Source organism: Seriola dumerili, unplaced genomic scaffold, assembly GCF_002260705.1.
Source record: "Seriola dumerili isolate Sdu_G_001 unplaced genomic scaffold, Sdu_1.0 BDQW01000147.1, whole genome shotgun sequence".
Lineage (NCBI taxonomy): Eukaryota > Metazoa > Chordata > Actinopteri > Carangiformes > Carangidae > Seriola > Seriola dumerili.
This window is the reverse complement of record NW_019174402.1, coordinates 1,429,160-1,453,381: the sequence shown is the minus strand read 5'-3', so window position 1 is coordinate 1,453,381 and position 24,222 is coordinate 1,429,160. Positions and strand designations below refer to the sequence as shown.

Here is a 24,222-nt window from a genome sequence, read left to right as displayed (position 1 = left end):
AAACACCTGATATATTAGCAACATCATCTTACTTTTGTAGTCCTAAAAGAACACAGATGCGTTGCAGTTTGAATGCTTTATTTCCTGTATGTATGCATACTGCAGTTAAGTAGCAAGAACTAAAGGCAAACTAGAAAGGACTACAAAATACAACACATGGACCAATACATTTACAAAACATTCAAAATGTTACAAAATGGGCTGTATTGGTCCTTCTATTGTTGTTCTTCAATTTGGATCTTTGTACAAATTGTCAAGATACGATGTCACCATCACTTTGCACAATTTTACAAGTGCCAGGGAGAGACGTCCAGAGCCAGTTTGGACAAACCATCAGCAAACTGTCTCCACCAACACACCAGGAGCAGACCCCCACCCCACCTGGCAGACTAAACTACATCTTCCTGTCCCACTCAGGGATAAAAAGGAATCAAATGAAAATAGCAGGCAGCTTTTTTCTTCAATCATCTACCATTCAGCCTCTGAAATCAAAACAAAAACGGTCTGAAAAAAAGGATCTGTGTGGAGAGAAGCAAACCAAGGACTTTGGTAGTGAGTGAAAATATGTTAAGATGTCTTTACATGTCAGGATACATTTTATTTGACATGTGAATTGTTCTCCACTTATTTACTCTCCCGTTCTCCCTTTTTTCAATATTTACATCAAAGCATCAAAAAAGTATATTAAACAGCATGTCCCAACCCATTCTCTCCTTCTGAATTCAGCCCCAAAGGGATAAACAAAAATCTAATCTTTAGATCCGTGAGCAGTAGTCCTTTCAGCCACATTTCAAATGACTGTGGTTGCCAGTTTATCCAGTGCCAACATGTGTGTGGTGGGGGAGTGGGTCAAGGCCGCGGCATCTCTCCCAAGGGCTACGAGCTGGCTGGTGCACAGGCTAGCTGGCACCGGTGCCTTCCATCACCTGCTGGGCCTGCTTCTGTCCCATGCAGCACTGGGCTACTGACTGGAACAGCCTGAGGACAGAGGGGAGGGATAAGACATTAACATCAGCAGAACAGTTCGAAGGTAAGGCTGACAATACTTTATCTCTTTATTATAATCAACATTCTCCATAAAACAGCAATGAGTTTTATTCTTGTGCAGTTCCTGTATTAAGTACGAGTACAAACAGGGAACCTACTTTTCAATCTCAGGGGCACAGTGCACAAAGTCGTGGCTCCAGAACTTGAAGGCAGGATTCTTGATCAGCTCGATGAAGGTGATAAGGAGACCCCATGGGTGAGGCCTGTTCACTATCAGCCGCTCCAACAGAACCCTGGAGGGGAGGGTGAGGGGCAACGCTTTAACTAGCAGCACTTGTACTTAACTTCAACTTGGTGATAGCTGGATGTATTCCTTCTTTTGAAATGATAAAGTCACTCAGACTCACCTGGTGATCTGCTCCTGGATGGCCTCTGTGTTTGCCTCAGCAAACAGATAGAGCATAGTGCAGCTGAAGTAGTGAGTGTGGCTGTTGGGGTATCGCAGCTGATTGGCGATTGCATTCAAGAACAGGTAACGTCCTGAGAAGATATGACAGCAGAAACCTGATCAGAATTGTCTGCTTTATTGCAGAATTTCTCAAATCTACAACAACAAAAAAAAAAAAACTTGCTGCTACCAAGTAACACTGGAGCTTTAGAGACTGACATGTTGAATGTACCTGCAACCCACACAGGGTCCCAGCTAATGTCAAACTGTCTTTACAGATGGTATAGGAAGACAGCCTGAAGGTTTTAGTGCTGACCGACTGCTCATCTATTATTTGACAGAAAACTGATACATTTTGTTTGCTGCTCCCTTACCCTCAGTGTCCAGATCCACAGCCAGGTTCTGGAAGATGTCCATGTGTGCAGAGTGAGTGATCGTGCTCATGGAGGGGCTGCTGCCCTTGTTGTGGATGTGAGCAATAGCCTGTGTGCCTACATACAACACTAGAGCATTGATCAGCTGGATGTTGTAGCGATTTCCTGGCTCATTGGACACCTAGGACACAAAAAATAAAAATTAAAAAGTTGAATACAAAATTGCATTGTCATTAATTGAAGTATTTTTGATACTGTAGGTGGTGCTTGTAACAATTACATCGTCGAATAGATGCCTGCCTACCTGCAGGTTGCTGCGCAGTTCGGACAGGAAAGTGACCGGTGATCGGGTCTTCAGGTACGAGTCCAGATCCTTCTTGAACTGGGAAGGCATGACGCCTGTGAAGTTGGTGAGGATACGGGGAGCGATGTTGATCTCACTCAGCATGTCCACCTGCAGAGAGAGAGGGGTGGGGATTGATAAAGGACAGACTTATTAGATCAACAATTGATCTTGAGTCTTGTAATCAATGTTCAAACAAAGCAAAACACACCAGACTTTAGGCTGGAAATGCCCACCACGCTTCTCAGAGTGAGAGACAGAGTGAGAGTGAGAGAGAGACTCTACCTTGAGATTAGGTGTGAAAGGGTCAGGGAGCCTCATGTTGCGTGGAAAGGCACTGAGGATGAGGTTGCGCAGCTGGATGCAGTTGGGTGGAATAACATCACAGAAACCATAATGGTAGTCACACAGGAACTCTGGGAAGTCATGCAGCAGGACCAGGAGCACTCGCAGTGTGCCCTGAAACAGCCAATAAAAAAAAAAAAAAGACAGGAGGAAAAACAACATTAGTTTCACAATTTGTTAAAACATTTATTATTTAACAGGAAACATCTGCACATTTACCACAAAAACTGACACTGCTAAAAACACTTAATGTAATACTTGCTACTAAATAAGTCAGACATTCTTCAGCCAGTCAATCAAGTGTCATTATATTGGCATTGGTCTATCAAGGTATCACAAAAAAAGTATTGCAGTATATTGGGCACTTCACTGTGTTTGTCAGTTGTTGACCGTTTCAGTCAGAAATTGACTGACTGGAAAAAAGTACTTATTATTAATTAATGACTTAATTTCTCATAAGTCATCTACAATGCCATGTTTCAGTGCAAGGTTAATCAAACAAAAAAATGGGCAGAAACTGTCAAACTTGTCTGATATAGGCAGCTGTTACTAAGGAAAAAGGAGAGAGCACCTTGTAGAGGATTTGCATAGGTTTGTTGAGCTCTACATTCCTCAGGAAAGGGGCCAGGTACTTGAAGAGATCAATCAGCAGCTGTGCGTACATGGGCCAGCCCTGGAGGACAACACGAGTCAATTAGATCAAAATCAAAAACCACAAAGATGGGGAAAGCAGCAAGATTTGTCTCTGAACAATAATGAATGTAAGCTTTTAAAAGTATGTGAAAATTAGATTCTTGTGTACCTTCTGCTGTGGTGTGTGCGCTAGCATCCTGGCAATGAAGATGCGATGGGAGATGAGTTCCAGCCAGGCGTACACAAAGCCAGGTGCTTTGGTGGGTCTCAGGATGTGGAAGGTATTGCTGCAGATGAAATGAAAAATTAAATCCAAATCAAAGTGCAGGTAACATACAGACAAAAAAAAAAACATTCAAAACGTCTGAATTTTGAGGACAATATCAGCACTAGCCATTCATCATTTTGACCTACAAACAGAACAGTTCCTCAGCGGGAGGTAACTGTTCAGATGTGGTTGTTGAACGTGGATGTCTTACCAGAAGGCGGTGAGGGTTTGGAAGTTGATGGTTTCCAGGACATGTTCAGGGGCATTGAGCTCCAACAGCAGCATGATAAAAATGCGGTGGTATGGCAGCTGTTGGAATTCTGTCTGACGGACATCGTGGTCCTGGATCAACACCCCAACTACAATACCCAGCACCTAGAGGCAGAATGTAGAGTCAGAATCAATTACGGGCATTGTGTGTGTAATACATCACCTTATAACGTCTGTTTTTATGTACGTCATGTTGCTGTACCTTGTTGAGGAGGTTGATTTTTGTCACTGTATTGGTGGCCTCTCCAGAGTGTTTGACCAGCAGGGCTATGAGCCTCACAAAGGCATCCAGGTTGTGGTAACACTTGGCTCTGATGATGGCTGCACTGGCTGCTGGGTTGTGCTGCTGCTCAGCCTGTGCCCGATAGCTTATCTCCACACACATTTCTGTGCACAGCCGGAAGAACCTCGTGATCAGGTCATCTGTCTTCAAGATACCCTGCTGGTGCATCTGGAGAGAGAAAAGAGGGAAGACGTGGTAAACATGAGGAGGAAAGTCCTGGTTTTTGAGCATTTTTACTTAAGTGATAACTGAGTGTTTACCTGGCCAACAAAGGCAGAAAAGGCTTTGGTGCTATCCCTGCCAGCGGCAGCTGAGTGATAGAGGTTCACCCACTCCCTCAAGAGGTACTCTGCCTTCTCCCTCAGGCCTGGGGGATCATCATATTCTGAAGCCTGTGAAATCCCAGAGTGCATCATAAAGTTGGGTCCACCGTGGGCCCGGTCAATCATGGCTTCATAGTTGGAGCGAACAACATCCATAAGCTGGGGAAGACTGGGAATGAGGAGAAAAAGAACACAGTTTTAAAACACAATTGAATTCGGGAACTAAAAGGGTCTGTGCACATACACTACTAAGTCTTGGGCAAAATTCGAAATATCAGAAAATCTACAATGAACTGGTAAACACTACGTGGATTAGACTCGATGTGACCCAAGAAATCTAGTAAAATGTTTGCTATGCGAGAGGGTCAGTGTTGCAGATAATCACAATATGGTCGCAGCATTGGGGCTTCTAACTATTCCTGCTATCAATGTAGCCATATTCTGAAACAGAAACTTGTGGTCTATAGATACAACAAATGAAAAACACATGTTTTATCACTGTACTAGTTCTTTACCCCTCGGGTGCGTTGGCTCTGGAGTGTGCACAGGTCCTCATTAAAGTCTCAATTGTGTGAAACAGATCAGCCTCTGTGACATGACTGACACTGCGTTCATCCACCAGCAACAGCTTCACCAACTGCATGGCAAATGCAACTGCCATGTAGTGCAATCCATTTTCCATTGACTGGTAGAAAACAAAAACTGACATTAGAGTAATGGCACTTGAAGCTTTACTTGGCTAGACACACACATGAGCAACTGAATCACAAATCTCCTGATCAAGGTGCAGGATTAACGACAAGCTGATGTTAACTAATGACTGTAGGATACTCAAAGTGTGTACTATGTACCTGTGCCAGGTGCAAGTCATACTGCTGCATATTCACAAGATGGTTCCTGATCAGAAGCTCCACTGCTTCTACGTTGTATTTGTACTCATCACGACATTCAATCAGACACCTGTAAACAAAAACACAGCATGCGAATTAGAAACACCAACTAATTATTACAAACTATCCCATTTATGGAGCTACCTTGTGACATGCACCACAGGGAGTAACAATTTGAAATTAAATGTGTCCTGATTCACCTGGTGATCTGCTTATTGCACCACTGTGGTCCATAGGCACGTCCGTCCTGCAGGGCTTTAAGCACCAGCAGGTGGCACTCTCTGTAGCGAAGCAGCAAGTCAGCATCAGCCCCACTAGTAGCATCAAGAAGACCTTCCACAGCCTGGAAAATAGAGAAACCAACTTAGCAAAGCACAGGCTAACACAAATTAATTCTCTCTCACCATTTCTAAAGACTTAACTGCAGCCATAAAAGTAACTGTCCTACCTTCTGCAGAAGGCCAAGTGCAGCGATGCCATCCCTGGAGTTCCTGGCCAAAGCCACAGCCTCCAGCAGGCTGCGCAATGCCTGGGTCAGGGGGTTCATGGCAAGGGCAGGAGGTATGGCATGAAGATGTTGTTCCAAGTCTGCCATGCACTTATCGTAGATCTGAGCTACATCATCTGTGGCCCATGCCTGTTGCTGTGAACAGAAATATAGAAAGATGGAATTCATTTGTGTGGGTTTAAAACGGCAATACCCATCTGTGACCCAAATTTCTTGACATTGAAAAAAAAAAAGAAGAACTTAGTTTAAGTGTTGGCTGATTTATTTTATTTCTGTTAGGGTAATTGTTTGCTTTTGGTCAAGACTGGCAAAAATCTGAAAAATAAACAATTGTTTTTTGATAAGCACTGTAAACAGTTTAGTTTGGGGTTTCACAAGAAGAAGAAAAAAACTCACCTTCATGGGCTGAGCCAAGAATCCAGTGGGCTGTGAGAGATCATTACTGGGTAGGAAACCTGGAACGTTCCTGGCAAACTCCTCATATACAGCCAGTTGTTTCGGGTCCACTCCTCCCACCTACAACATAGACATGCATTTTGTTACTTATCAGAAAAAAAGCCTCCACAGACCGTCATCAGTCTGTGGATACATCTCTGTTATTTGCATGACTGGATGTGATCTTACCTTGAGTCTGATCTGCTCAGGCATACGTTCAGCTTGGTAAGTCAGAACAACAGGATCACAATAACGCCGTCCCTCTTGGCGTGCATGCTTTCTCAGCTCAAACTCCTACAAGAGTAGAGATCTGATTAATAAACCTGGCACTTTTCCTTCAAAGCAAAATATATTTTAACTTGAATAACACAAAAGATGATAATGAAAATTATACAATTTACACGACTTGTGAAATCCTCATGCATCCTAGCAGAGGATTTTACCTCTAAAAGAAAAAGTTTGCTAGTACTGTCTTTAGTCATGGTGGCAATAAAAATCCCCATCAAGAGGAACATGCATAGTTCTGAATTAGTGCTGTCACAACACCAAATTTATGACTTTGATGCATGACCTCGCTAAATATTTTGCTTACATATCTGAGTGAGCAAAATATTGCCATATTTCGCTTTGTGCATCTGCTTTGTCAACAAGCTGTGAACAGTCAGCGAGAGCACTGGTATTTGTGCCTATTGTTTTTTTGCTTTCATGTAGAGTGGAAGCAGACGGCTGTACAGACACTCTGCTCCACTGTCACACATCAACACAACTCAGGAGATACAGCTCTTATTAAAATAGAGTCATTCTTTAAGTATGGGTACTGATAAAGTTGGGTTTAGTACAGTTTTTAACAGCAGGGTATTGCAATACCTTTCTAGTATCGGTATATCACGCATCAATATTCGTAGTTGTAAAAACTTAACTTTGACTAACACTCTGTCTTGGGGCTGGCACTAATTATAGATTTTTATAAATAATTATTTTCAACTAATGTTGATCATGAAAATGGCTTAATTGATTTTCACACATTTCATTCTGAGGGGACACTAGCCACAGCTGATATCAGAAATGCATTTCCAGCTGCTGTGCTGGTCTTCTTTAAGTCTCACCGTTGCTAGTCTCTTGTCCATTTCAGGACCAGCTTTCTCCACGGCCGTTTTCTGAATGAAGCAGCAAGCCAATTCACAGTTGTCTTGAGCAATCCGTGCAGCAGCCTCTTCCATCATTTCCCTCTGTTGGGGGGTAGGTGCCTGGGAGAATAAACAGAGTAAGTTAAAGAAGCAGGAATGATACAAACTATCAGACAAACAGAAGGGAGGATGGGTGTGTAGGCAAATAAAGCTCTGTATATCTTATGGAGCACTAGCAATTGAAGAGATAAGCCTTTATGGAGGTTTTTCAGCTTACCCTCAGTGCAGCAGCAAAGCTGTTCTTAAGGTTGGTGGCAATGCTCATGAGCAGGGGCTCACGGCAGGTGATCATGGCCATGCCTGCAGTCAGGTTTCTCATCATATGGTGGGCAGCGACACGCATGCGGGACTCCTCCGAATCCAGGGCAAAGTCCTTCCTAATAATCTGCTCACAGGTTGTCATGGCAATTTTGATAGAGCGATCAACTACAGGATGCACTAGCTCCTGAACAGCTCGCTCTACTGATTGACGCACACACTGCTTTAACTGAGGATGGGCCTGTAGCAGAGGGATCTGAAGAGAAGAGATGGAGCATTAGAGAAAAGTCAAGGAAGGGATTACAATCAAAAGAATTAAAGAAGAAAGAAAAGATGAAAGAGAGGGTGTGTGTCTTAAGTGGTACACTGACTTCATTAACATTTCTGCCAGGGGTTTGCAGGTACCCAATACTTACATTGACATTTATATTGATGTGTGGAGCCAGGCCTGCCAAGGCATACACATTGATGTCATGGTAACTGAACTGTGGGGTGGGGGGCCCGGTGGTTGTGCAAGTGGTGGTGGTGGCAGCTGGAGTTGAGGGAGGAGCTGCAAATGGAACAAAGTCTCCTGTTGGTCACAAAACGCTAGTTTGATTAAAATCACAAGAAAAAGCAGCTTGTCCAGACAACATTAACAGAAAGCAAGCAAACAAGTGACGAAAACAATTAAAACTAAGCTCTTAAATACTTCTCAGAGTGTTCTCAAAGAACTTCGGAGAAAAAGAAAGCCGAAACGACAAAACAGGGGTTGGTGATACAGTGAAAATCACACATTTTTAAGATACTGATATGTGAATTATTAACCTCATGTTCAAATGTAATAAAGATTATCTTAGGTTTATGCCAGACTTCAATAGTTTTAGAAGGGTAATGGTTAATTTCTTCAATCATTTGGGACGAGAGTCATTAGTGCAGTTCTGTTTTCACATGAAGTTAATACTTCTAAACCACAGCTCAATACATGTAACACAGGTTTATTACAAAGCATTAAAAGGCAAACAGTATACATTCATATTTTTAGTTTTTAACTGATTATCATTGCCTAAGGCACAGTTAAAACACAATAGTTCAGATGTAGTTGAAGGTTAAGAAGAACATCAAAAAACTGAACAAATATGGAGCATCCACCTGTGGTAGAAACTGGTAGCATCTCCTCTGGGGGCTTTGCCTCTTTCTTTGGTGCGGATAGCTGCTCCTCCAGGCTCTTTAGCTTCTCCTTGTCCTTAAGCAGATTTCCTGGCTTCAGGTCATTGATGTCCAGGGACAAGTTCTTACACAGAACTTCAATCTCAAACTTTAAGTTCAGCTGCAATAAACAAGAGAACAATGTGAGCAATAATTTTACACTTGTCTACTAATATATTTTAATTGGATTTATTCATCTTGGTACAGTAATAATTCCATTTTAACTGGATTTTATTGGTAGTATACTTGGTAGATATATCATAGCTACACGTGACAACATGTAGTTTCAGGCCTATTTAAGATTTAGAGTTTAAATATATATTGTTGGATCTAGCTGGGTTACATTTAAGTCAAATATATTACTGTTATGTAACAACAGAAGGGCATAACTCGCACCAAACCAAAAATGTTAAAAGGAAAAAGCCATGACCCTCTTTACTATGGTTTCAATGGACTGCACTTACAGTCTGCTGCTTGGGTTTAAATGGCTACTAGGGAGAGTATTCTATTACCTTGAGGTCATGTTCCTGATGAAGCTCAGCAAGGACATTCATGATGGCCATAGTCCAGGGGTTCTGGGGCCTGAAAACCTACAGGATCAAAGAAACACACATTGGTTAAAATCACCATAAAGAATCCAAGGAACATCAAATGGTGAAATCAGATACATTCATTCTTCTATTCACTATGTTTGAGGAAATAATAAAACACAATATTTTTGTCTGAAGTAAACATTACATTATCTTATATGGGCAGTGGTATGAGGTAATCCCAATCGCATGGATGTCTCTCAGCCTACACCTGTGTTACTCACCATGCTACGTAGACTGGACTCCAAAACTTTGGCCACAAAAGGAACCACATACAGTAGCTCCTGCTGGCCTTTCACATAGGCCTCCAGTAACAGAGACTTGACCTCCAGATCCTAGGAAAAAGGTGGAAAAATAAATTTAACCAACTCAAAAATGTGACAGGAGACCCACCACTAAATTATAGAGCCAACAAACTTGTCACAAAATCTTACTGTATAGAGGATTGGCTTGTTTTTGGCCAGTGTAATCATGCCCAACCAGTGGCCCAGATTCTTCAGCAGGGAGCGATCAGAGAAATTGGCAGCTGCCTTGTCTGAGGTCAAGAGGACCTGCAAAAAAAAAAAAAAAAAGATGTGAGGGACATGTCAGTATTGTACAATGTTTGATGTATCATGTTTGAAAAGGGCTAATGAGAAATATTTTATACTAGGGAAGTATTTGGCAGGCAAAACACTCAAAAACTATTTATAGTAGGTAGCAAATAAAAAACAAAATGTTTGCTCTTTTGAAGATTTTGAAGCCCTTGTTTTACCTTGATATTTCTGTAAGTCTCATTCAGAACCATCTTGACAAACTCCGGGTTCTTGAGAGTGTCCAGAAAGTTGGAGTACAGACTGTGGAAGTTGGGCTCAATGCTGACACGCTTCATCACCAGGTACTGAGACACCCAGGGCATAAACTCCTCCTTCACTGTCTCTTTCAACTCCTCAACCTGGAAGCAGGAGATACCATTCAAAAGAAGCCTTATTTGACTACTAAGGTTCTTGAGATACAGTGATGTTTTGTCAGTGTCCCTTTACCTTCTGTGTCATGTTGGACTGAGAAAGGTTGTTGAAGATAAAAGCAATCTTCTCCTGGACATTCTCTGGAGGCTCTACAATCCTCTCTGTTTGGTCAGTGGCCACCAGCAGGGTATCAATATTGGTAGTGTTTATGGATGGCTGCAGGTAGGAGCAAGAACAATTAAATATTTGAAACTTGTGTCTAAATACTGTATATTTTTTTCCATGCAGAAAAACAAACCAATTGTAAAGCACTGACAACAAACATATTCGGATGTTTGGTCATAAGTCAAACTCACAGGCACATCCTTCTTGAAGCCGCTGGAAGCCGTTGGTCTTGTAATGGTGGTGGTCTTGGCTGCTGTGGTTGTGGTTGTGGTGGTGGTGACAAGGGTGCTGGGCTGACCTTGCTGTGGGGCTTTGGGACCACCAGGTTGCTGTGACTGGGCCTGGGCTTGAACTTGTGCCAGTGCTAGACTTCCAGGTGTGGTGATGGAGCCTTGCATCTTCACCGGAGGGTCCCGTGACTGTTGGCCATACTCGATATACTGCACACACAGGATATTGAAAGGTGCAGAGCGAGAGATTTAATTTATCTGTATTTGGGAAGCCCTTTCTTTCATCAGTGCCGGGATAAACTAAGACTTTAAGAATGGTGAGCAAAAATGAAATAAATTAAGGAAACCTGATTACCTCTTGTAAATGATGGGGGAACTGCAAGAAGTGGGCAATTGAAGCGAGGTGTTGACAATACTGAGGGTAGTCCTTTAGTCTAGAAATATAAGATATGTTAGCTCGACACAAGATGACTGACGTTATATTAATAGTGATTTTACAACAGAAAACATGTCATTACCTGTTCTTGAACCTATCTAGGGCAGCAATTCCAAAGTAATACATTTTAGATCCGTAGGGTTTTCTTAAGGCTTCAAGGACATATCGGAGGGCTAAGCCCAGGGCCATGTATGTAACAAGACCCTTCTCAATAATTCCACCAAAAAGGCAGGCAGTGATGTGCAGCTCCTTGTCGGGGTACTGGGGGAAGAACCTGTATTCCTCAAACAAGTTCCGAAGCATGCAGTTGAACACCTCTCGCTCCCGCTTGATGGTAGAATCCTTGAACCTCTGAAGCATCTCCAGTACCTACACAATAATGCAGTGGGAGATTAGTTGATTTAAAGAGCAGCAACATTATTTAGAATATGGATGAGTAAAACTAATCAATGGTGGCCAATAATTCCCACAAAGTATGCACATATTTATCTTAGGTCAATTTGTATTTTAGCAAGAAACAAATGAATAACATCACTACATACTTCATCCACAGACATAGTTGGGTGAGGTGGGTGGTTGTAGATGCGCTGGAAGTAACTGTTTGCTTCATCGTCTATCTCCTTACTAAAGTGCTGGTTTGCCTCGGGCCACACCTGAGAAAGGTCAGCTGGGAGAAGAGAGGTACATGACATTTAGTGCAACGCTGGTGCAGCATGGGCCAAGTAATTTATACACTGATGATAATTATTGTGCAGTCAAGTGATACATCACGCACAAAAAAGGTTTCCAACTGATAAAGTCAAGTTAGACCTCTTTTTCATGCTTAAGAGAAACAAATGACACTAAAGTGGGGCTGTCAGCATAAGCAGACAAGGAATGGAAGACTGATCTGTATTTCCTCTATGATAAACACGTTTTATCAGTTATATGACATGAAATGAAAAAGAAAGTTAAGTCACCTAAATGTTTAGAAGATGTACAAATTGAGTCTTCTAAAAGCTCTTGGTAAGGACTTGAAAACCGTATTGGTGTAGCACACTAAGGTGCACTAGAAATAAATAAGCAATTAAGACAATAATCATTATCACTGCAGAGGAAATACAGTGCTGAGCAGCGCAGGGCGGGGCTCTCAGTCACACCACTACCACCACCACTTACAGGCCTTCATCTTACTCTGCTGAAAGGTTGGTGGATTCAGGCCTGGTGTGCTCATCTTCCTGGTGCCAAATGGGTCGGTGCTTACTGTTGGCATCCCTAGACTCGAGCCAATACCAGAGCCGATGCCTGAGCCCAAGGGACCTAGAAGTGAAAACAACACTTCAGTCATTTCAATCCACACCTCCCCTTCACTGTCTGAACTACTACCCTATGTGATCCTGCAGGATGTTTCGACAAATGTGGTACCCTTTACAAAATGTTTCTCTGGTCCCTTTTTACTGGATTTCACATGATATAAACTAATGAAGTTACAGATCTGAACCTGTCAGTTTACTTAAGCTTACTGTATACATAGTATCAATATCAGGTGTAACTACTAACTGTTTCTCACAAAAACAAAAGAGGACTGAATCAAATGGCTTTGATAGTGCTGTATGACCTGCATATTCAGAGTGAACTTATGTTTGTCTAAAAAGAAGATAATCAAATAGCATAGTACCAGAGTCCATACCAGGGAGCTGCGAGGACAGGCTGCCAATGCCCCCAAATGGTGTGCTCGGGTTTGGGTTGGAGAGTGGTGGGAAGGCCTTAGCTGGGGACTGGGGATTACTAAAAGCTGAACTCAGTGAGGTTGGGAAACCCTGCATGCTCTGAGTGTGGGAGGTGGCTGTGCCCCCCAAGTTCAAGGAACCCATGCCAGAAAGAGGGTCCATCTAGAGAAGAGCGAGAAAGTTGATAAGGCAGGGATGGGGAGAGTCACCAGACACTCTCCAAACCTGAGGATGCTTGAGCAACATATCCATGATGTTCAATGATATATTAAAAAGTTAAAATATAACAATATGACAAAGATATCAGTGTAATCTGTTATATTTTATGTTTTTTTAGGCAGTTTTGTTGCCATCAATTTCTAACATTAAAAAGGCATTTCAAAGTTTACCTGTACAGGTGAGATGGCATCTAGGCTGCTGGTGCTGGGGGCACGTCCTTTCGGCATTACCCCTGGTGGCGGCTGCCGGGCTTTATTCATTACATTGCTGCAGTTGGCAACCATGGTCAGGATGGTCTCAGACAATTCCTGGGACACACTCCTAAGGAAGAAGTAAAAAAAATAAAAAATCTTAAGTTAAAAAAAGGAGGTATACAATAGTATGAATGGTGTCTTTATCAGTAGGTCTTTACAAACTTAGTTTCAATATTGTTCTCAAAAAAGTATTTTGTGGTCAACACACCATCAAATGCACGAGGCAAATTAATTAATTAATTACAGTAAGGGAAACAAAGCTAAATCGCCTCTTACCCTGCACAGGACTGGAGGCAGGCCAGCATGGTGGCTAAGGTCTCTGGTGGCAGCTGGGCGCTTTTAGGCTGGTCCTTGTCTGGGGCCAGACCCCCCATAATGGATGGGCAGCGCCTTTTCAGGAATGTCACACACGCCTGGATAAAAGGTTCCTGCCACACACAAACAAACACCACAAAATTATTGTAAAATACAATGTTCTTAGGGTAATATATTCAAAACACAATGGGTTAAACAAGAAAACAAACACGCTTATTGATTTTTGAGAATTAATGTACTTGAATGACTTTAGATGAAAGACATACCCCATGCTCTCTTATTTTATCAGTCAGCCATTTATCAAGTTTGAGGTATTCACGGCGGGAGGCAAGTGCAGCAAGGTCAATAACAAAGGCAAATGGAGTACCATTCAGCAGCATCGATAGAGACTGGAGAAAAGAAAACTTATGTAAGTATTTGAGGATAGAACAAAATCACTATCCCATCTTTATTACTAATTATTACTAAAACTAAGAATAAGAAGCATCACTGAATCTCACATCATCTGTCATTTGTACACTTCTCTTCACAGGATAAATAGTATGTCCCTGTAACCTATAAGCTGTGTTTTCTAATGAAATGCTGCTTAAAAATTGTAAATCATAAAAAAAACATGGCAGAACAAATTCAGTGTAACAGTCCTGTGTGCTTTGACGCTATTGCCTAATTATTCTGCTTTATGTTGAAGATTCAAAGGGATCTTCATGTCAATGATTAGTCTATTCTGACAAACCTTCAAGTCCTGGGCCACATCCAGAATGCGAGACAGCTTAGCTTGGTCATACTGCTCCCCTCTCATGTACCACTCAGCCATAGAATGCATTATTAGCTGACGGATGGAGGGAGACTGTCCCTGGAAAGAGAACCAACAGGTTTTTTTTTTTAGTATATAACCAAGGCAAAAAAACACAAAACTTACTGACAAATAATCAAGACAACCAATAATGAAAGTACCAAAGGAAAAGAGAAAAAACATGACCTCTTAACTTGAAATCACCAAAGATTAATGATAAGACAGATTCAAACACCAACCTGTCCATGCCAGGCGTAGTGCAGGATAATGGCAGAATTGGGGTGGTTGCCCAGAAAGATGGGCATGAGGGTAGAGATGAGTTCATGGCGCAGTGTGTGCCAGGAGGTGGAGATCTGCAGTAACGCCAGCACTAACATGTCTGGGCAGTGCTTGATTGGGAAGCTAAACAGCTGCTTCACCTGCTCATACTGACCCACTTCAGACAGCCTTAGCAGGCTCTCCACCAGGTCCAGACTTTTCCTGTTAAGAGTTAGTGACACTCAGTCAAACACATTATAGCGGCAGTAAAAGTTTCAAACCAGCAATGCATCCTATTTCATTTTAAGTGATGTAACCACTCAAGGACTGAATAGCATTCAGTGTGTCAAAAATGCCTCAACCATAACAGGCTACGGGAAACCCTGCTTCGCTAATGTGGACATTTATTATCACATGACACGATCACATGATACAAGGCGCTGCTTCAAATGTGCAGCTAAATACAATGTATGAAAACTAAAAATAAATGAATGTTGAAAATCTGAAAACCTCAAAACTTGTACCTAGTAAGGAGAAATAAGCCAAACTACAAGCTCATTACCATGTGGCAATCTCCCGGTTGTCATCCTCTGGTGGGGCCTTAAGGATATCAGTGGCCACATTGTGGCAAGGGTAGTCAGCAAAACAAAACACCTCTGGGCTCATCAGGGAGTGCTGAATGAACGACAGCTGAAAAAAGAAACAAAGTAGTTAGACACAAAGATCCACCTTAACCACATAGACTGCACTGTGTCTAGACACAAATGAATTCCTTTATTGGCATTAGTTTTTTTACCCTTATTTTTGACAGCAAAATATTCCCTTCAAGTTTGCCACTACAATTAAACACTTAGGATCACATCATCCTGCTGGGGAAGATATCGGTCAGTTACCTGTCCCTCTGCGTGTTTCCATGGACGATAGATGAGATCAACAGGGAACACCTCGATGCCCAACCCCCTTTGAATGCCATACACCACTATTTGCAGGCCTTTACTGTCCCGGATTATAAAACCTGGGTGATCCAGTTCGTACGTCACCTCTTTGAAATTCAGGTTGGGATTCTAGGGTTCAGAGAAAAACAAAAGTGAATCCTCAGACATTTTTGAGAACAATCCGATACTAAAACTAATTTCTGCAACATTCAGTGTCAGGTTTACGTGAGACTACACTCACACTACTGTGTTAACTTGGGGAAAAAACAAACAAATATTACTCAGAAAAAGTTATGGCTATTTGGCTAACTATTTGCAATAAACTGATGGTTCACTTACCACTTCTTTGACGACGTCAATGAGAACCTCAACATTCCAAGTGTGTGCCTGCGAGCCATCATTCTTATCCTTACCATCACTCCAGATACCACTTCCTGGAGCGGAGATGGACTGTAAGAGAAAACACAAAAGAAGAGAACTTTTAAGCTTTGATGTAATGAAATGTACTGAACCCAGTACAAATATTAAAATGATTGAATTATTGATACTGACATCATGAATTCCTCCTTTCCTTTTACACAGTCATTAATTAACCAACTCTCCATCTCTAGAGAGATTTTTAGTCCCTCTTAGGTCAATGTTATGATTTCACAGCCTGCACACGACATCTGAGGCGTGCTTGTTAATCTTCATATGAAGCTGTTTCTAGCAAAAAGCTCTGCTTCACCCATTATATCCTACCTGCAGCACCATGTTGTAATAAGTCAGTGTGAATATATATGAACTACAACTACAATTAAATGTTATTATTTTCTTTAGTCTATATCAAGTAAACCAAACTAAAAGAATCAAAGAGACCTTAATACTTCTGGCAGCCCATGGCCCTTCCATTAAATAAGAAATTAAGAAAATTAAGAAATTTGAATTAAGCAACTCACCTGTAGAGGGATGCCATCAGTTAAGCCAGAGTGGGTACGAGCCATCATGCCCAGGACCCTGGCTACCTGGCTGGCCGTCACTTCTCTCACCCCATACTGGAGGATTATATTTCTGCACTCATCCACACTGGATACAAAGACAAATAGGCCAAATAGGTCAGTGTTGACTATGAGCCATCAACATCATTCAATATTAATTACAATCACTCAGAAATGATATGGGGGATAGAAAAGTAAAGAACAAAATCTGGGCAAACACCTTGTTTTTAGCCTTTAGATTGTTAATTTTTACAACTTCTTTTGTCGTAAAACGTGTTAGAAAAAACATGTTATTGTAAACTAAATGGTGTCTACGAGATCTGTATTCAGTGTCTCAGTCATGTACAATGCATGCAATAGCGCCTTGGCAGCCAAATGTTGCCATGTTGGAATGCACCATAACTGGTTTTTCACGTTATTACTCTGCATTCAGTGGCATTGCACTGAAAGACTTGTACACACAGGAGCATTTTAAATTTGAATGTGTTAGTTGTGGATTTAGCTTAAAAGAATAAATTCACCTAGCACAGAAGCCATAGCCAACTTCTTGCATGAATTCTGCAAGAGAACTCTCCATCATGGTCTTAGCTAACTCCCCCGAGTCTGGCAGGATCCTGTCCATGAGAATGTCCCGTTTTTCAGGGTACAGCAGTGGTGCGAGCACCACAGGGCAGCGCTCCTGGGGGAAATCTGAAACAACACACAATTATACAAACAACTGTGGCACAGCAACATTGGAAAAACAGAGGAAATATGTATTGATCCACCATACCTCGGCAAAGTGTCTTGAGGAAGGCGTCAATCTGCTCTTGCCCTACCCCGCTGGCTCCCTTCTGGCCAAACAGTAGATGGGAGAGCAGTAGGTGCAAGACCTCTATGGCAATGTCTTGGAAGCCACCTTCCTGGTTTCCTCCGAGATCAGCGTCAACGTATGACCGCAGGAGGTCTGGAAGTTTCTGCTTGATGAACTGCGCAGCTGAAAAACAGTCAAAAACAACTAGGTAAGACAAGTTAGATTGCTTTTCTGAAATTTTCTCTGTGTTGATGATCCCTTATCAAAAACACAATTTTGGGGTTAGGATTAGTGATGTGGTGATTAAACAACTTCAGATCATTTAAACAAACACCTCTTTTTGCTGTGCCCAAATGTTACCAATCCTTCTCACAACTTGATGAAATGCAACATTAACTTAAAAAGGCTTAATTAACACACCTTCGCTTTCTTGCCACTAACACCATTGGCCTGCATGCATAGACAATGCATGTCTTTCCAAGTGTTTGGTGAATTTCAAATCTTGCTTCAATCTAAGCACAATCCATGAAAAATCATTAATAATTACAGACTTTATTCCAAACAGTTAAACTATTCATAATGCTAACCAATTACACGTACACGTTTCATTGTAGTTTCTGTTGGGAGTAAGTGCAGACGATGGCACTTGACGTTTAATTATATTTCAGCATATCCATACTGTTCATTTACGTCAGTTTATCTTTGGCTCCTGGTGCCAACTGGTGATTGTAAATAGCCTTAGAGTCTAATGTCCTGCATACCATATCATCTACTACTACCTCCATGGGTGGCGCCTTGCATTTGTGATCAACAAGTTTAATAATTAAAGAATGCTGATTTGCCTATAGTGCAAGTAAAGGAATATTTTGTGGTTTTGTGTAACTGGATGCCACACAACACATAAAACATCAAGTCCTTTGTTTAGATACAAAAAGGACATGTATAGGCCTTTTTATTTGTATTTATAATTTCAGCCAAAGTTTAATACAATAAAAAAAGGTTTGGGGCAACCTAGTTTTACCTCAAGAAAAAGATTCACTAATGTGGAAATTGTTATGATAACTTGGTATTCAGATCATGTTTGCTACAGGTTTCAATACATCAGGCTCCAGAACTACTTACCAAAGCCGCGAAGGTCTGTGTTGCTGGAGTTGAGCAAAGCAAGGCCAAATATCACCTGGGGAGTAAATGAATACATTAAAAATAATACTCCAAAATAATTTGTAATGTGCTTCCCCATTTCAGATAAGAGGCTTTCAGGTCAAACATATGACAGGTGACAATATTTCTTAACTGCAAAATGTAAACTATGTAACTGTATCTCCACTGTCCCTTTTAATTTGGTAATTAATGATGCCCATTGCAGACTTGGCTTACCTCTTGGACCTTGCTGAGCTTAAGAACTTTACTCAATTGAGTGAATAGGTGGGTCGATGGCTTCAAACTCTGAAAGACAATTTAATGAACATGAGATGTAAATCCTCAATTTTTCTTATTCATACACACCTGCAATATGTTTGTACATGCATGTATTTCTGAGTTGATGTCTGAGTTAGTTTCAGCCTGACACGCCAACTGAAAGCTAGTGCAATTCTTTTTTTCAGATCCAGAAATTAATAAAAACAGATTTCTGATTCAGCTAATTCTAACCTATGAATGTATTTAAATGCTTGCCTTTAGTAGTACGTCTTCACTAAAGTGAAAATTCTTACCTTCTGGTAGTGCAGGGGATTGTCAATGGCGTAACAGAGAGTAGAGATAAAGTTTGGCTTTGATATCAGCGACACACACTCCTGGATCAGAAACTGTGTCTTGGGCAAGTTGAAAAGCAAAATGTACCGAGGGGAAGAAGAGAATGAAGAGAACACAGGCAGGTGAAGAGCAAAATAAGACAATAAATCTGTAACAAGAATCATTATGAAACTAAATTTCAGTATTAACTCACATGTCTACCCAATGATGAAAATTCTACCATGAGCATAATGGGGATGAAAATACTATTAAGACTGTAAATCAAAGAATCTGCCAATTTATGTAAAGTAAAAGAAATTCATTATGAAATACAAGTTTCCCAACAAAGCTCTTTTGAGATGTATGCACAAACGGGACAGAAAACACACATAAACCTAGAGAGCTAATGATTAGAGGTAGAGGAGTTAGTGAGGGTAAACTGTGCCAAATATAAAAAGGTGATGGGTGCAATAATCAATATCCTATGAGGTAAATGCATTCAGTTCAGGGGGGACAGTTGTAAGCATCCAGTGATTTAAGCACCATCTCTCTGTTTAGTACAAATTGCAAAGTTTTCAAATGCTGCTGAATAGACAGACAGCATCCTATAGAAGGAACCTGTGCAAGTTATGCTTTTGTTTTTAAACTAATAAATTAATAATGCTATTTTTTTCACCGACTCTAAAATCGAAGGAAAGCACTCGTTGGTCTAGTCTAGTTGGGAAGAATAAGGGCAACTTTATGGCCTCTCAGAACTAGTTGTTAAGATGTGCTGTCCGGCCATGTTGGAAATGGGCTTCTGGCTTTTCCAAGCAAACAGACTGGAAGGTGGAGTGAAAAGCCAGCCGTCACAGAGAGAGGGGGTAACATCACATTATTCAAAATCAGGGTTAACGATGCACATTTTCAGAAAGTCCCTCTTGGAAAACATTCAGTGTTACACTCAGTTGTTCACATGAAAAGTGCCACAAATAGTTGTGTAACAAATGAAAAGGAGAGCTAGAGAGAGAAGTATAGTGCCTGGCTCATCTCTGACTTCAGCACACCTGACAAATCATGGGATGAAGTGGGTACAGATGTCTGATTGTGGTCTTGAAGAGTTACAGAGTATGGTTGTACAGACATCCTCTATCCGATGACGGAAAGATGAGGGTGAGAGGGGCTTCTGATGCTATCCAAGCATCCAAAATGCCGTTCGGGCAGAATAATCTTACTTAAACAATAACCACCCGACCAAAAAAAAAAGTGTCTCAGTTCAATTTATCAGATCTTGTCTCAGATCCGTATTTTAATAACACGTTGAATGGTTGTACTTAGAACCGCATAACTACTAAGTTAGTGAGTAAGAGAGAAATATAGATGTTTGTCAGGCTCGGTGTTCTAAGATATCAGTATTCGACCAATCGGTAAATTAATGTGAAACTGTAGAGGGTTTCAGTGAACTCTGTGACAGCTACCAATATCTCATAGCCAGTAAATTTGAATTTGAGGAACTGGAAGGAGAATGTGGCAATTTGATTATTTAGGGAAAAACACAACCACACAAACTTTGCCTATATTGTAGGCACTAGTGCAATAACAGTCACAACGGGCAAGAATTTCAGGTAATGTTAATCACACTTATGTGTTCATGGTCTGGGACAGTTTCGGGATAAGGGCTAGGTTAAATATCAAATATTTATGATAAATTCACAAAGTTTGTTGGAGATGCAAAACAAAGATATTTTGTTATTGTGACAATTTACTACTCATTTACTGAACATGCGCCTCCAGAAGACCAGCTAGAGTAGTTTGATCCCATCTCTTAAATGAAACTGTCAAATTTTTGAAAGAAGGAGATGTGAAACTACCGCAGCAGCTGTGTTAAAGAATAAAATAGTTCTATATAAATTGTAAATGTTAAAAGACAAATGTTTCTTTTTATTGTTGTTTGTTTCAGGACTACAATTATGCCAAAATGTTTCAATATTTTATTAGAACATATCTGTCTTTTTACCATTATTTGTATTCATCTAGTTTAAGAATAGATATTTTTATGCATTATAGATCTCTCGCCACAGGGCTACATTTCTCATTGGAATTCTGTGTTTCATGATGGTTAGTGCTATCTTTCAACATATGTTAAAACAAAAAAACAAACAAACAAAAAAAAAAGTTTGCGGGAATGGGTGTCTTATACATTTCTAAAAATTAGCTCTTGGTTTTCCAGTAAGCAGTTCTTATTTCTAAACGCTCAGCGTTTTATCAATGTGTTTTCAGTCAGCTGGTGGTGTGCACACGGCAAACAGTAAATGAGAAACCTGTAAAATTAATTTAACTAAGAAACTGAAAAACAAATGCTACCCCTGAAACCCTGTTTTGCTTACTAAATAAAAACACTTAGTTTTTGCAGCAATTGTACTACTATTAATGCTAAGAAAAAATATCAGTGTTTCTAATCAAAAATTACCTGGTGAAAATCCTTGCCACTGCTTTTACCATCGCCACTGAAATCCACATGGGAGAAGAGACAGCGTAGTAGATGCCTGTCTGCCTCAGGACCGTGACGATTTACAATCTGTGACAGGACAGGGAAAACATCAATACATGTGGACACATGGAGATATTTCCATACACTTCACACTGATATACTATAAGAGCTCTGTTGACAGAAAATGCACTTGATGTCTTTGATACCACTTACATGCTGTATTTCTTGCTGGCTGGCTCTGTAATTTTTCTTTGTTAAATTGTCCACCAGATAGCTGATTTGAGACAAAGCCAGCGAGAGCGAGTCAAGATTCATTGCTGGTTGGGGCGGAAGCAGGCGGCCGAGCACGGCGCAAAATCACCATTATTCCCCTTTAGTCACTTCAGTGATAGGTTACTTCTGCTCCCCCCCCCCAAAAGGTGTTAAAAATGTTGGCTTCCAAATGATTTTCCCGATCAGTGGCTCCCGGTGCTAGGTAAAGTCCTTCAGTTTAAAATCAAGTTCAGCATCTGTAATGAAAGGACAAAAGTTTATAATTGATTTTTTACATATATTAAACATTTTGCAATACAAACAAATAAAGACACATGAGACAGAAAGGGTGGAATTCCTCTGTAAACAAAGAAGTACTAAACTTAGAATGCTGATGTTTTACTTTCATGCAGGGTAATATTTACCATCCACTCACAACACAAAATATTGTGACAGGCTTTGAGGCCTACGTGCATGGCAGACCCGAGGTGCACTAACAACTTATTTTCACGTCTGCTGCTCACACATTTCTCTACTAATTCGGACAGTATGAGTTAAACCTTTGCAGCCGAGTATACCATTTTCACGGAGATATTGTACAGTTATATAAACTCATCGTGCCAGTAGCCTGTACTAGGCCTCGACTGTACGCCAATAGCTGGCTCACGGATTCAAAGCTAGTTAGGTTGCTCACCGTACTAACCAACTTCTCTGCTTACAATAGCATAATTACTACCGCTGTATCATCAATCAATACAGCAGTGCACAGCATTAAGAGCAATTAACCAGAAATTTCTAATGCCTAATTAATAGAGTTAAACTCACCCACTCAGACAAAGAGCAAGCTAATTTAAGGTAGCAAATCAAGACAGTAAAGTACTCGCAAGCTAACTTCACGTTATTGCGCGTAAAGCGGAGTCATAATTTTAGCCAGACATTTTAATGATATGCGGCTATGTTAGTTAATGGATTTAAAACAAGCGTCAGTGACCATACTCTTGTGGCAAGTGGGGCCATCTAGCTAACTACTTAAGCTAACATCACCATGACGCTGGTAAACACTTGCTAGGGTTAAGTTGAAGTTAATGTTAGCCTACATGTTTACTGGATAATTAAGTAATCTTTAACATTAACCGTTAAACTTGTATTCGTTTACTATGGCATACTTTAGGCCTTTGCTCTATATTAATTTCTCTTCTAATCGGTACAACTTGCCCGTGGTCAATAGCTAACGTTAACCTCTGTGAAATCTTACCAACTCCCTCTAGGCTACGAGCTAATGCTATCAAATTAGCATTTCCGTGAAGCTAACATCAGCAACACGAGCTTGTTTCAAGACGGGGTGTATGAATCTACAAAGTCAATTAACTATGTGCTTCAATACACATTTTCATACCAGCGTGACTTGCTAACAAATCACTAAGACCTCGAAACCGTTACACATGCCTTGGCCGTGAGCCTGTAGGCCGCGAGTATTGCGGATGGGTTTTGCGCGATCTTGCCAGCTAACATTAGCATTAACCTTGTTAACGTTAGCTTATTTCTATGGGCTCCGACTAGTCTATGGATTCGCTAACATTATAGTTGCAAGTGCTATCTTTTAACGACGCACAAACGTTTCACCGAGCTAGTGTCTATATTGTCTCCTGAAACAATATGACTAATATAATTACTGAAAACTACACTGCACGAGAAATGCGGCTAAATGAAAGAATTATTACTTTCTTGATGTGACCAATATGACAGCTGCTTTTCAGGAAATACACCTACCCCGCGCTGGTGGCTAACGGCCATCCTCCGTACAAATATCGTTACTTATGTGTTATATATAAATCTGTCGACGGTTGTTTACAAAATACATTATAAATCTCACCGTGCTTCCAAGAAAGTAATTCAGATGTTCATCCCTTCTTGTTTCTCACAGCAAACTTGACGAAATAGTAGGGTCGCTGTGCCTCCAGTACTGTTTGATTTTCAAAATAAAATGGCGACTGTCACCACCGCGGCGCGCTCACGGTTCGAGACGAGTGCGTGAGCTTATCCGCGCGACACAAACGTAAGGTGCTCGCCAGTAGACACCTGGGGCCTCATTTATAACCGTTGCGTACGCACAAAACGGTGTACCTCTATAAAAACAAACTTGACGGGAGAATGTATGTACCTGTACGGAAAATCTGACATATGCGTATGAACATATTGGACACGGGAAATTGGCGACGCAGACAGTGAGGCGGTGAAGCCAGATTGTTGAAATTAAATATGAGAGCCATCATACGTATAATGACACACTTCATAGCTCACGTTACTTATAGATCCACCTTATGATAAACATTCAAACCAATGCAAAGCTATTTGTGCTGGTGCTTGTGGTGGTCATAAGCACCTTTCAATTGTAAAAGCCCACGTGA

The 24,222-nt window shown here is 41.0% G+C and overlaps 1 protein-coding gene across 9 annotated transcripts; it reads right to left on the bottom strand.

Moving 5' to 3' along the window:
* Nucleotides 1–61: 61 nt before the first annotated feature.
* Nucleotides 62–23,784, bottom strand: cnot1 (CCR4-NOT transcription complex subunit 1). Of its 9 annotated transcripts, none has more exons than XM_022749989.1 (49): nucleotides 23,688–23,784; nucleotides 21,776–22,071; nucleotides 21,542–21,649; nucleotides 19,074–19,172; nucleotides 18,739–18,807; nucleotides 18,484–18,538; nucleotides 17,341–17,544; nucleotides 17,090–17,258; nucleotides 16,530–16,656; nucleotides 15,931–16,041; nucleotides 15,550–15,720; nucleotides 15,219–15,346; nucleotides 14,638–14,878; nucleotides 14,339–14,458; nucleotides 13,872–13,994; nucleotides 13,567–13,718; nucleotides 13,207–13,357; nucleotides 12,766–12,979; nucleotides 12,282–12,407; nucleotides 11,651–11,775; nucleotides 11,191–11,477; nucleotides 11,028–11,106; nucleotides 10,634–10,891; nucleotides 10,353–10,493; nucleotides 10,085–10,264; nucleotides 9,765–9,881; nucleotides 9,555–9,665; nucleotides 9,253–9,330; nucleotides 8,684–8,861; nucleotides 7,969–8,123; nucleotides 7,512–7,808; nucleotides 7,214–7,354; nucleotides 6,297–6,401; nucleotides 6,069–6,188; nucleotides 5,613–5,807; nucleotides 5,365–5,507; nucleotides 5,126–5,234; nucleotides 4,790–4,959; nucleotides 4,212–4,443; nucleotides 3,871–4,119; nucleotides 3,610–3,773; nucleotides 3,300–3,417; nucleotides 3,069–3,170; nucleotides 2,438–2,611; nucleotides 2,090–2,263; nucleotides 1,810–1,990; nucleotides 1,395–1,527; nucleotides 1,146–1,280; nucleotides 62–978 (listed from the first exon to the last, which is right to left on the bottom strand). In XM_022749989.1, exons 2-49 carry the CDS (start codon nucleotides 21,875–21,877, stop codon nucleotides 900–902), a joined length of 7,200 nt encoding a protein of 2,399 aa, XP_022605710.1. In that variant the 5' UTR covers nucleotides 21,878–22,071; nucleotides 23,688–23,784; the 3' UTR covers nucleotides 62–899. The 9 variants fall into 9 exon arrangements, with proteins under 9 accessions (XP_022605710.1, XP_022605716.1, XP_022605712.1 ...); XM_022749995.1 differs by having other exon boundaries at nucleotides 2,114–2,263; XM_022749991.1 differs by having other exon boundaries at nucleotides 10,634–10,882.
* Nucleotides 23,785–24,222: the final 438 nt, after the last annotated feature.